Source organism: Mauremys mutica, chromosome 14, assembly GCF_020497125.1.
Source record: "Mauremys mutica isolate MM-2020 ecotype Southern chromosome 14, ASM2049712v1, whole genome shotgun sequence".
In the NCBI taxonomy this organism is placed as follows: Eukaryota; Metazoa; Chordata; order Testudines; family Geoemydidae; genus Mauremys; species Mauremys mutica.
The window spans coordinates 15149564-15162914 of NC_059085.1; the positions used below are offsets into that span (position 1 = coordinate 15149564).

The 13351-nt window shown below is 44.5% G+C and overlaps 1 protein-coding gene across 1 annotated transcript; it reads left to right on the forward strand.

Moving 5' to 3' along the window:
* The first annotated feature begins 5649 nt into the window (after positions 1 to 5649).
* Positions 5650 to 8815, forward strand: LOC123349072 (ferritin heavy chain A). Its single transcript, XM_044986805.1, has 4 exons — positions 5650 to 5871; positions 6609 to 6755; positions 7316 to 7441; positions 8585 to 8815. Exons 1-4 carry the CDS (start codon positions 5770 to 5772, stop codon positions 8738 to 8740), a joined length of 531 nt encoding a protein of 176 aa, XP_044842740.1. The 5' UTR covers positions 5650 to 5769; the 3' UTR covers positions 8741 to 8815.
* Positions 8816 to 13351: the final 4536 nt, after the last annotated feature.

A 13351-nucleotide genomic window follows, 5' to 3' on the forward strand; every position in this document is an offset into this window, starting at 1 on the left:
CCTGGCTCATGTGATATTACTCCAACTAGGGATGCAGGCTGGTTTCTCCACATATGCTGTAGTGGATGAATATTAATGTGTAGTGGCTCACTAACAAAAGCAGGCCTCTTGTGAGGTGGAGAGGGGAAATGTTTGGGACATAGTCCTCAGTAGTGTTGTGTTTTGAGACTAAAAAACGTGTGGTAGAAGGGCTGTGATGGGACAGAATCTCCATGGGACAATGATGCAGGGAACTGTCTGTGCCATGATGTGACTTTGGTGTGGGTGGTGGTGGTGTGATTTCACACCACCATGAGTTCCCCTTAGATCCATGGTTTTCAAGCTATGGGGTGGGCCTCCCAAGGGGGGTGCAAGCTGTGTGGTAAGAGCTCTGGATGTCCACCTTGGATGGCTGGGGCTCATGCTGAAGGACTGTACACAACTGGGAGGTGGGGATAAAGGGGACAGCCAGAACCCTGCCACCTGGGCTAGGGCTGTTCCACCCACCCTGCCCCAATCCCTCACCAGGAGGTGGCAAGGCTCTGGCTGTCCACCCTGGGGTGGCAGCACCAGCCCAGAAGTAAGGGTGGCAATAGAGTGCTAAGCCTGCTGTGATCGTGATTAATTTCACACTGCCTACCTTACTTCTGGGCTGGTGCAGCACTGCCCTCAGAGCTGGGTGGCAGTAATGTCTTTTTGGGGGGGGATGATACCAGTTTGAGAACCACTGCCTTGGATTGTTGAACTGCATAACCTTGCTTCTAGCTGCAAAGTTCTCTGCTGCTAGCTGTGCTGTGGACAGGAACTCCTAGTCCTCTTTAATCCATCCCCACAGGGATGGAGTCTTTACATATGGAAGAAACATGTTGCTTTCTGGGGAGACTTGGTCCATTCTCAATCTGCTACTAACCATAGAAGTTTGCAGTGTGGACGATCTGACCTGCCCTCCACCTGATAGTCCTATATCTAGAGCTGAGGTTCCAGTGGTTTTTCTGGCCCCAGTCATACATGGGTTGCAGTTTTCTCCTGGTCTCTGTGGTTGGTTGTGTGGTTCCCCCTCACTCCCCAGTTCCCTACAAGATGTGGTCACCCACTTGCCAAGCAACTGCTGTACCAATTGTCTGCATTGCATGGACTTGAGTCAAGGGTGCCTGAGCAGTAGGATATCAGCTGTCTGCTACTTTCAGTGTTTCTTCATTAGTCCTCAAACTGGCTACTTTAGCCAGAGCTTGAGGGCTTGACTAACCTCTGTATTTTTCTCACCTGTAGTAATGAGGTGGCAAAATATTGACCATATCTAATCATGACAGTGAAGTGAAAAAGGGCTGGATTGGCTTTCTCCTTTTCCCTTTTACTGCAGCTCTGATTCCTGGACTCCTACTAATAGAGCAAGTGAAGGCTACTAAGCAGCTGGGGAAACCACCTCACCAACCTGAGAGTGCCCCAGAATGGTATGGGAGACTCCCTGTTTGACAAGCACAGCCTGGGGGAGAGCAGCTGAATGCTGGTCCTGAAGACTGGTGCCCATAGCAGAGCTGAAATCTGTGTGACTTTTTTATTGTCTGAGAATAAAACCTTGTGTGGGTGTCTGGTGTGTGGTTCCCCCCCCTTACTTTAGCTATGCTGTCTTCTATTTGATGCTCTGGGGAGCCAGCTGAGGGGAAGAAAGGTCCTCAGCTGGAGATAAATAGATTAAAAAATCAGCTGAGTGTGTAGTGGGGGAAGACTGGTAGGTAAGGGAAATAGTTTCACTGGCCCAACTGTTGCAATGTGCCTGTAAAATCTCCTGTGCCAGCACTAGTCTGTATGTAGTGGCCTGAATGAAGAAATAATCTTTGTTGGGGATCTTGTACTAGAGTGAGAGATGCAGTGCAATGAGGCTTCTACTATGTTTAGGACATATGGATAATCTCTAAAATCAGACCCCTGGCTAAAGAATACAAAGCTGCTTTGAACTAACAGGTAATATGCTGCAGTAGTTTCTATAGCACAGAAATATCTTCCAAAGTTCATGTAAAACTCTCACTAATCAAGGAGTAGTACACTTTTCTGTCTCTGGTTAACCTTATGAAATGCAGGGGTTCTCAGAAAAGTGTGGTGTGTGGTTGGGGGTGTGTTGTGTTGTTTTTTTTTGTGTGGCCTCAGCCTGTGGCTACTAACCCTCACTGGGGCCTGCTCTGAAAATTTTTCCAAACCTAACTTCCCCCCGCTACAGGCTCAAGCCTACTGAGCGCACACACTGGCCCTGTGTGTGTACAGAGGTGCTGCCTGCAGCCCCCAAGAGGCTGTGTGGTGCAAGCTACTGACCCCCTGCTGGTGGTGCCAACATCCAGAGCAGCCAGAAGCAACAGCTGGGTGTTGTAGGGAGGGGCTGCTGCTTTGCCCACCCCAGCTCCACCCAGGAGGCTACAGAAAAATCCCCTGGTGGCTGCATGGGGCCATGGTGGCTGTATTTGAGAAATGCTACTCTAGGCGGTGGTGGACAGGATGTTGGACTACATAATTATAATGCTCTACTCTGCCCTTAATCGGTTAACCTTACTTATCGCTTGGTTCGCTCAGTGGTCTCATAGCTGTTTAATCGGACAATAACTCTGAAATTGAGCTGAATAAAGCACGCTACATTACTCATGTCCATTTCCTCAGATTATAGAACTAAACATTGGCAGAGTAAATAGTCTGTTTGCTGCCAAGCATGAAACCTTAAAGGCCTGACTTTCAAAAGGTAGGTGCTCACACTATCAAAAACCAGACCTCTTTGCAGTGATCAAAGTGTGTTGGAGAGCCACAACCCTGAGCTGCTTACCATGACTATTAAAAAAAGATTTAGGGCTTAGTTATCCCTTCATGTGCTGTTAGAGGAACTCCTAACTCACCTGTAACAATAATTGCATCTGCTGTGGGAATGACAGAAGCCCCTGTTTTAGAATGGGTGAGTGAAACCTATTTTTGAGCTAGCTTTCCTTACCTCTTCTAACACAGCACTTTCTTTTTACAACATACACCATCTCACTGCCCCTACTTCACAAAACTGTCTCATTTTCGTGGCACTTGCTCTATGTGCTGGCCAAAACATGAATTAAAAGTTTTAGTGCAAGGATGGGAGGTATAGCTTATTGGTTGGAGCACTGGCCTGCTAAACCCAGGGTTGTGAGTTCAATCCCTGATGGGACCATTTAGGGATCTGGGGCAAAAATCTATCTGGAGATTGGTCCTACTTTGAGCAGGGGGTTGGACTAGATGATCTCCTGAGGTCCCTTCCAATCTTGATATTCTATCATGTGAACAGGCTCTACAGTACACAGGCTTCTCCCATTGTTTCTTGGCTTGCTAGACAACAGCACTCTCCTTAGCTCCCATGCTCCCAAATCTGACAAGGGACCCATTCTTGTGCTCAAGACATCTTCTCAAGCTGGATTAAAGACAGGACACATCTTCTAGCTTTTCACTTCTGGGAGGGTTTAATCTTTTATTACCAATCCATTCAAAGATGCTAACAATACTGTACAGCTTGGGCAAACTATAAAACTGCCTTCCAGCCAAGCAGAGTTTCCACCATGCTGAGGCTCAAAAACACCTCATGGTGAAACAGAATATAGGGATATGCATGCAGACTGCTGCCCTGTCAGCAGTAGTGCATTGAAAAACTCAACCCAAGTGTCAAGTATCAGAGGGGTAGCCGTGTTAGTCTGGATCTGTAAAAGCAGCAAAGAGTCTTGTGGCACCTTATAGACTAACAGACGTTTTGGAGCATGAGCTTTCGTGGGTGAATACCCACTTCGTCGGATGCATGTGACATGCATCCGACGAAGTGGGTATTCATCCACGAAAGCTCATGCTCCAAAACGTCTGTTAGTCTATAAGGTGCCACAAGACTCTTTGCTGCTTCAACCCAAGTGGTTAATGCAAATTGTTTTTCTGTTCTCTTAGCTGACACATGTATTTTTGTGTGTATATATAGATATAAACCCCCCCAAACCAAATAATGGTAAAGATTCAAATCTGCTTATCGCAATATAAACTTATTTTCGCCAAGCAATTGGTATGTGTGTGCCGCCTTTCACATGAAGGCCAAATGCAGTAGGATGTAAAGCCACCCTAATGCGCCCTTTGTGATAAATGGACAAAAAGTTACCTTGTTGCTATGCAGAAAAACACATGATTATGCTGACTGTGGACTGTAGGATGTTAACTATAATGTTGCTTTACTGTAGTTATGGTAAAGAAATGTGAAACTCTGGATAGTTCAGCAAATAGAGGGCCAGTTCTGTTGTGCCATTTGAGTGTTTCGAAAACATACATGCATACATCGCTTTTTGGATGCAGCCACTTTTGGCAACAGAATTAATGGAAGGCAGGACATATTTTGGCTACTTAGGTAGCACTGGGGCAACTCTGAGTTCCAAAAAGGTATCTCTGGCTTTTTGTTTAATCTCCAGCAGGCAAATGTCTGTTTGCAGTGAAGTTTTTTTAAAAAGATGTTGGGGGATTCAGACAGTAGCTCAAAAATCTGAGCTCAGTTACACTACAGATATGGTGACTTACATCAAATAAATGGTGTAGCTGAGCTTGGAATATGGCTCAAAATGCCAAATGTTACATACAAGAGCAAGTAACTGGGGATGAATGAGGAATTCTGCAGGTGAAGATTTCATGAAAGGAAGAATCATGAATAACTAGCTAGGGGAGGGTATAGCCATCCGCTTCCAAAAAGATATCCCTGCACTCCAGAGTAAGGTTCCAAAATACTGCGCTAACAGTAGTGTAAGCTGCTGCATATTGGACTATTACTATAGTGTGTTTTTAATAATGATCCTAACATTACAGCAGGCAAAAAGGAGATGAGATTGCTTGAAGCTAGGTCAGTCCTACCTCAAGATGTACATCTGGGCAGTGGGTCCTGCTATTGGACCGTTAGTGCCAACATGGACCTGTAAGGAACCCTACAGGCTGTGCTGACATGAGCCAAATGCCCCAAACCACTCTCTACATATTGGTCCCATCCTGCCTTCATGATGTTATTTTCCCGGACATGTTTCTTGTGTCTGTATCCTTGATTCCCTCTTGTATTCCCCTGGTCCCTGAAAATCTTTTTTCCTTTCACTCAGATGCCCCTTTTGTGTCCTTGCAGCAGTATTTACTATGACACAACTTTGGGCTATGGGGACAGATCATGATGCCACAGCGGGAACTCCAGAGCTCTTGATATAACAAGCAATAGCAAGCCATACTTCCTGAGCTCAAAGAGCTTACGTATAGGCCCTGATAGACCTAAGAATGTATTGCACACAATGTTAAGCTGGGTGGATCCCAGGTAATAGACTCTCAAATTCTCCATTCTGCAGCCATCTTCCCATTTAGGGCAAAATGGGAAATTGGCATTGTTGAGTCCTATAAAAGTGATGCTTAGTGAGCCACATTTTTCTCAATAAAGGAACAGGCCAGTTGGGCTGTTCTAGGAGTATCCATTGCTCCCTGCTTTTCAAGGGTTTCATAACAACTGTTGAGGTGTGTCTTATGGCTAATAACCTCTTTCACCTGTAGAAATTCAGTAATAGTCCCACCCACAATGCTGATAGGTTTCTTGGTGAGAAAGGAAATTCCCATTGGATGGCCGCAGCTTGTCAGTCATACTTTTGTCCTTCTCAGAACAGTATTAATACCAAGTGCTCTAAGACAGGCCTTTATATCCTTGTGTGTGAAAGCTCTTGCTTTAGTAGGGGTTGTGTAGAATCTCTTCAGTTGTAAGTGTCTGTTGGTGTTTTACATCTAAACCTTAGAGGTAAGGTAATGGAGTCCCAGGTGCGTCAGAACTTCCATGCTGATTGTGAGGCTGCTGTGAACCGCATGGTGAATATGGAGCTGTATGCTAGTTATGTCTACCTGTCTATGGTGAGTAGCTTTGTCTTGAACAGGGCTCTAATTGCTCTGTAATCTTGTAGCCATAATTTATTGGAGAAAAGTGTTTCCTGATGTGCTGGTGGTTTTGAAATGAGGGTATATTTCTCACTGGGATTCCCTCAAACTTAATGGCAATTGAAATGTCTAGGTTACTAACCTCTGATTGCCTTAGCAGCAAAACATATCAAGGTACTTGTCTTATTGCAAGCAACCTTCCTCTTTCATTATTGTCCCTTTTCTAGAATTCTGGGCAGCTATTTTCTTTTCCTCTGTCAATTTTTGGATAACTCCAGAATGCTGAAATCAACAGTAAAGAAACCTTGGTGCAAGTAGTGGATAAATGAAAGAGGATGAGGGAATGGGACAAATCAATTGATGCTGTAAACTATTTTAATAATGAACATACATTTTTAATGTCGGCAGAACATGTAGCAGATTTTTAGCTCACAAGGTGAAGTGCTGTATCACAACAGTGTGTCATGTGCAGCTGTTACACCCATCTTTTATGTAGAATAACTGTTAGGCCATTGAATCTTAACACCTTTCTATAGGTTGTAGGAGTTGTGAGGGAGGTTAATTACTATTACAGACTGATTTGGAATCTTGTAACTGTTTCTGGCGCAGTGAGTGGTGATATGGGGATTCAGAGGAGATTCTTCTCCCTGTAACTACTCACAAAGAGTTGAGACACTAGAAGGAAAATATCCTCTGCATAACTTTCTCTCTAGTCCTACTACTTTGATCGTGATGATGTAGCCCTCAGACACGTAGCAAACTTCCTCAAGGAGCAGTCCCATGAGGAGAGGGAGCATGCAGAGAAGTTCCTGACCTACCAGAACAAGCGAGGGGGGCGTGTTGTCCTGCAGGACATCCAGGTGAATAAATATTTCAATGAGTACCCAGAGAGCAGCAGATGGAAAAACTCTAGAGCCAGGGTCTATTCTGCATGTTAATGGTGACAAGTGGGTTTGTAGTCAATTTGCTCCTCTACAGGACTGCTAACCTTTATTTGTGTGACCATGTTTCCTCAAAATCATCTGAGGGGAGTTGCATTCTAAGCCCTCTCGAGGCTCCCAATCACCTGCAGTAAAACATCTTGCACTGCAGACTATGGTGATGAAGGCAGAGGTAGGGAGTGTCACTGTACTAGGTAGTATAGTTGGGGAGGTGGTAGATCAGGAGTAAGCAGCATTGGTAGAGCATTCTACAGTAGTCTTAACTGGCCCTGAGTTTGGCTTACCTTCTCCCTCCTCCCACCCCCCGCCCATGACACACTAAGGAGTGGAGTAGCTCATAGAATTAAAGGATAAAATAGCTTGTTACACTGCATCATTTCTGAAGATGAATTGTAAAAGGAGCCTGCTATCTGTGGTTCGTAAATGAGACAAGTGGGTTGTGTTTTATTTTGTTTTTCTATGGCTGTCCGCCTTGACAGAAACCAGAGCGGGATGAGTGGGGCAACAGCCTGGAGGCCCTGCAATGTGCCCTGCAGCTGGAGAAGACTATAAACCAGGCTCTGCTGGACCTGCACAAGCTGGCTACTGAGAAGAATGACCCCCATGTGAGTACTAGCTTAATCTTAAATTGAGACCATGGGTGCATGCTCTTTGTACAGTGGGCACCTGCTCCCTGGTGGTGGTGGTAGGTGTTGCATTTCCTTGTGCTTTATTTCTATTATGGATCAGAGGAGAGAGATTTGAACTATTGGCTCTTCTCGCACCCTCTTACCTTACCTGGATGTTTGGGTGGGGAAAGGCTTGTGCAGTCTCATGCCATGTGCATGAGGTGACTTCACAGTAGCCTTCCTGACTTGCAGTACTGATGGGAATTCCTTTACTCTTCATAGAATTGGAAGGGACCTTGAGTGCAGGGGACTGGACTAGATGACCCCAAGGCAGGATTAAGTAATATCTAGACAATCCCTGACAGGTATTCAGGGATTTTTAAGAGCAGGTTGGACAATAGATTCCACAATTTCCCTAGGGCAACTTATTCCAGTGCTTAACCACCACTGACAGTTAAGAAGTTTTTCCTAATGTCCAACCTAAACCTCCCTTGAAGCAATGGGTCCAAATTGCATCTTGTCGTCATCTTAACCTCTGAGGATAATTTTTCTCCCCTCTTGTAACAACCATTTTCAAGTACATAAAAAGGTTATGTTCCCTCTTGGTCTTCTCTCCAGACTGAAAAGGTCATGTTTTCTAGACCTTTAATCATTTTTGTTGCTCTTCTCTGGACTTTCTCCAGTTTGTCCACATCTTTCCTGAAATGTGGCAGCCAGAGCTGGACACAATACTCTAGCTGAGGCCTAATCAGCACAGAGCAGAATGGAAGAATTATTTCTCATGTCTCTTACAATACTTCTCCATGCTAACTGATGGTAGAATGAGGCTTGTTAAAACTCTGGTGTGGGTCCCTCATTTTTGGTGCTTGCCCATTGCACATCAGGTGCTGTTGAGTGAGCTAGCTTTATATTCCCCCCTGAAATGTGGTGGGAACTGATTTCTTTTGTCCATGCTTTGCCAACTTCAGCTTTGAGCAAGGTCACCAGTGGGGGCTCCATGCTGTCTTCCTTTCCAGGCCCCCAGTGGACCATGGAGTCTTGCAATATTGACTGAGACAAATGTGATATCTCCTCCTTTTTTATATAGGATTGGAACAATCCACCTTCACTTTACTTCTTCTGTCTTTCCTCCCCCCCCAGCTCTGTGACTTCCTGGAGTCTAACTACCTGGAGGAGCAGGTGAAGGCCATCAAGCAGCTGGGAGACCATGTCACCAACCTGAAGCGTCTGGGAGTGCCCCAGAACGGCATGGGAGAGTACCTGTTTGACAAGCACACCCTGGGGGAGAGCAGCTGAATGCAGTACAGGTTCTTGTGTTTAGAAAGAATGTCTTGCCTGAGCTCAAAATAAAGAGGAATTAAAGCTGTTTTGGCTGTAATGTGGCATTCACTGGTGTGTGTATCTAGGATGCCTCTAAACTGTACTGGAACAAAGCAAGGGAGGGCATAATGTAATGAGGGACAGTGAAATTCAGCTAACATTCTATACAGCAACAGATGTGGCCCTATGAGGAGTTTATTCATGCTAGTCTTCCTCTCCACACACATTCTGGTTAAAATCTAACTCCTCTTTCCGCAGATCTCCTTGTACACAGTTCAGGAGGAATCCCTACAAATGTAGTAGTCATTGGATCAGCCAGCAATAGGAATGTAAATGCCAAGAGTGGGTCTAGCTATAGGTAGCAGTGGCAGCTGAAAATGGGATGGAGAAATAGTGCCTTAGTGCTCCTACATCAGTTTGGTGAATTATGGGAGCTCAGATTACAAATGACAACATTCATTTGGGAGAGCTGTGCTGAAGGGGAAGAGTTTCCCTAGGAGAACTAGTACTAATCCAACTACTTCCAGGAATCAAGAGACCTTAAGGGACAAACCCTGTAGGTTTATCTCCTAAAGGGAGTGTCAGGAAAAAACAAACCCAAGTCAAATGGGGATGAGGGAGGGATGACAAGATTCCTTGCGGACTCTTGTAGCACTTACTTTAGCTGGTGTCTGCCATATAAAACCAGAGTTTGACAGGTCACTCAGTGTCTGAGAGGCCCTGTATCAGGGCTGGTCTGGGATAGCACAGCTAGTTATCTGTCAAGAAGGGACCCCTGCCCCTTCTGACTTTTTTTTAGATGGGACACTCCAACAGCCTCCAGTTATCTGACCAGGATAGGTTTCCATCAGCCTATGTTCCCTGCTCAACTATGCATTAAAGGGTGTGTTCTAGTATAGGACCACCTCACCTACTGGGCACCTGTAGCAAACTGAAGCAGCTTCTAGCTGTGGCTGTTACTCAGCTCCACTCCTACCCTAAAAAACACATGCAGGAAGGAGTGGGTGCTGGAACAATACCTCTAGCAGGCACAGCAATGGCTGGAAGTTGAAGCTAGACCACTTCAAACAGGAAATAAGGCGTACACTTAATGGTGACAGTAACTAACCCTTGAACAACAACTTAACAAGGGTTGTGGTGTGTTCTCCATTACTGACAATTTCTAAAAGGTACTCGCTCTTTATCTGAAAAAAGAGATGCAGCAGGAATGTAGGGAAGTTCTTGGGCTTGTCTTCTACAGAAGACCAGAGTAGATGTTCACAATGGTTTCTTGTAGTCTTGGAATCTGACTCAGGGGAGTGGTGGGTTGAGACCTATTGCCTCCAAAGGAGTTCAAACACCCACCTTTTCTCCCCCCCCCCCAAGGAAACCTGACAGGCCTAGCAGCAAAGGGAGGTGCTGAGTCTCATCAGGAGACAATTGTTCTGGAACCCACAGCAGGATGGGGCTTTATATTTAATTCCAGCACTGGCTGGGGCTCATTTTCAATGAGAAACCTTCTCTCAAAGAAGGGAGAGACTCCTCTAACTGAAGCACAGGCTTGTGGTAGTAGGAACTACAGTTCTTGCCCTGAGGCAGTCTGTCTTCTGCTCCAGGGCTCTCCCCCCTCACTTTCCTTCCACAGTAGGCCACCATCCTTAAATGCACTCCTGGGTAGGATGAGACCTATTTCCACCCTCTTCTGAATGAACAACCATACTCTTTTTTGGCCGGGGGCGGGGGGGAGATAAAAGCTTGTTAATTAACAGTAACACATGTGAGGTCTCTCTTCTGCTGTGCACTGAGGATGAGATCAGGAACAATTCCCTCTGCTCTCTGTAGGTTAGAGGGTGGGGTCACTTCCTTTCATGAAACAAAGCAAGAGGTGTGTTTCTTCCCCCACCCCCCAGGTGAGAACATTCTACAGGGCATAGCTGCAAGAGGCACCTTGTTGCTCAGTATAACCCTGGGGAAGATAATAGGTGCACTGATTGTCCTTGGGACCATGCTTTTGGCAGGCATGGAGTATTCCTAGTGTAATTGTTTCATTCTCTCAAACCTGGTTCATTACTGCTACTTTCTTGTTTCCCCATTCAGTGTGCAGTAGTGCAATTATTGCAATAAGTGGAAATAGAGTTCTTAGTGGCAGAAGTGAATCCATTTTTTTTGTAGCCCCATGTACTAGGGGTATGGGGTGGAGTGAAGAAGGGACATGGATGGGAGAAGCTGGAAGATAATGCATAGATCCCCATTCCACCTAAAATCACTATTGGATTAATTTAAGGAATAACCTTATTAACTGGGCTGTAAAACTTTACTGAATCATTCTAGCTTTTCATACTCACTTTACCTATATATTGAATTATTTCCATCCTATCCCTTACTGACTTTAAGAAATGGAAGACAGCATTCTATAAAAATGTTTGATCTCTTGATGATACATGATTTAGTGCTATTAACCTTTAGATCACACTTTGTGGCTGTTCTGGTTTCATTTACTTTGTTCAGTTAATATTCTGTATCTTCAAAAGAAATCTTCAAAGTAGAACTTCAATCAAATCACAGTTGTGCGTGTTGTCTTCCTGGGTTAAATGTATACCCACAGCCAGCACAGTGCTGGCTGCGGTGGCAGAAGGTTGTTTAAACTGTTTCAAGAGGATGTGTGTGTATACAATGCAAAATTCTTTTTGGGTCCATGATTATTTATAAAACCTAGGGGTACACTTTTCAATCTTACATGCATCAAGTTGAGTTGATGCCAAAGAAAGTTGTAGATGGTCAGCACCCTGGAATATCTGGCAACTTATGCATTTAAGTTCCCACTCCTGCAATGAGTCCTGCATCGGTGAATCCTTTTACCCATGTAGAACACCATGGACATCCATAAGGTTGTGTGTGGAGGCAGGGATCTGCCTGCACAGAGCTTGTTGCAAGATTGAGGCCAAAATATGGATTTAGGTACCCAAGTCTGAAAGTTGGGTCTTTTTTAACATTTCATATATATTTTAAAATTTTCATTCCATTTCCCATAATACAAAGAAAATCAGCATTTTCCTTGAACTCCCCATTCTTCTTCCGTTCATGAAAATGGAAACTAACTTTTTGGGCAAAGACTAAAGATGGAAACTTTCAGCTCCAAAGCACAGATTTCCCCCTCCACCCAATGAGTTATGATGAAGGCTCCAATCTGCAAAGACATATGTATGTGCTTAACTTTACTACCAGGAGAACTTTTATTGCTTTCACTGGGACTGCTCAGATTAGTAAAGTTCAATACGTGTTTGCTGCTCTGGGACCTTACAGAGAACAGAGTGCCAAACCTTGCCTAGTGTATATGCTAATATCAAACTGTATTTTTCTCTGCTATGCTAAATTATATCTTGTAGCTTTCTGACTTTTTAGTTCTTCAGATTACTCACTTCATGAAAGCAGATACTTATTTTGGAACTGGTTAAATACAGCCAATATATGTAAATAATTCCCACTGGCTCCTGGCTGGTCTACTATCCCCATACTGTACAGAATCAGTAAACCAACAGAAACCAAGACACATTAAAAATGGATGGAACCAGGAAAACACTCTTGAAAGGCTTTTGCTCAAGTGATTGACACAGATTGGAGTAAATGCATGTTGTTGCTTGTGCTCAGTTATGGGGATCTGAACTTTCAGATTTGGAAATATAAGGCCCCTTCCTCCCACACTGTCTTTAGGTGCTAGTGTCAGCAAACTCCTGATATCCCACATGGGTGGTGTCTACTAAAACTGTATATAAAGGTTTCTGTCATGGCTATTAATATGGCACCTTCCCCCTGTCCCATACTTACCTTAAATACTCCTATGGGCCATCGCCAATGTAATATCTAACATCGCAGCCATCAGATGCCCCTCTCCTGTAAGTAGTAGGACAAGATTAAAGCCACTTGCTAACTGTCTCCTCCACCATCATCCTAGTTACTAGAGAATGTAAGGAGTCATGCCAGTAGTTCTCTGCTCTAGTTTTCTGGCATGCTAACATCCTAGCAGCAGACTGTCCCTCTTGTCATCAGGTGTGGACCATCCATGACCCCAGAGCATGTGTGTGTAAAAGGCATTACTGTAGGGAGAGCTAAATTAACAGAGAAGACCCTCCAGAGCTTCCACTGTAACAGGGAAGTGAAGTTTCACAGAACTAACACCCATACAGAGAAACTGTATGGATGCCTAGGAAATACCACAAAAAACACCATGCATGCTTCAAGGAACATGCCCCCAAGCTCTACATTTTAGTTACCTCATTACAGACCACTGTGGGCAGACACATTTATTAGGTGACTTGTAATCATTACACATATAATGCATTAAAAACCACAAGAAACCAGAGAGCATTCTGCTTGATATGGTCCTTCTCTCCTCAGCAGTATCATTGTAACAAGTTAGCTATACACCAGAGTCCTTTTTTCCCCGCAATAGAAATACTGTCATAGCCCCACCGACAATGCTGAGTAGCATTGATGAAGAAGTATATTTCCATTGGGTGGCAGTAGCTGCCTGTCACACTCCCACCTTGTTGGGGATGGTATTAGCACCAGCTGCGCTAGGGTAGAGGCATCTACATTTATTCTGGGGAT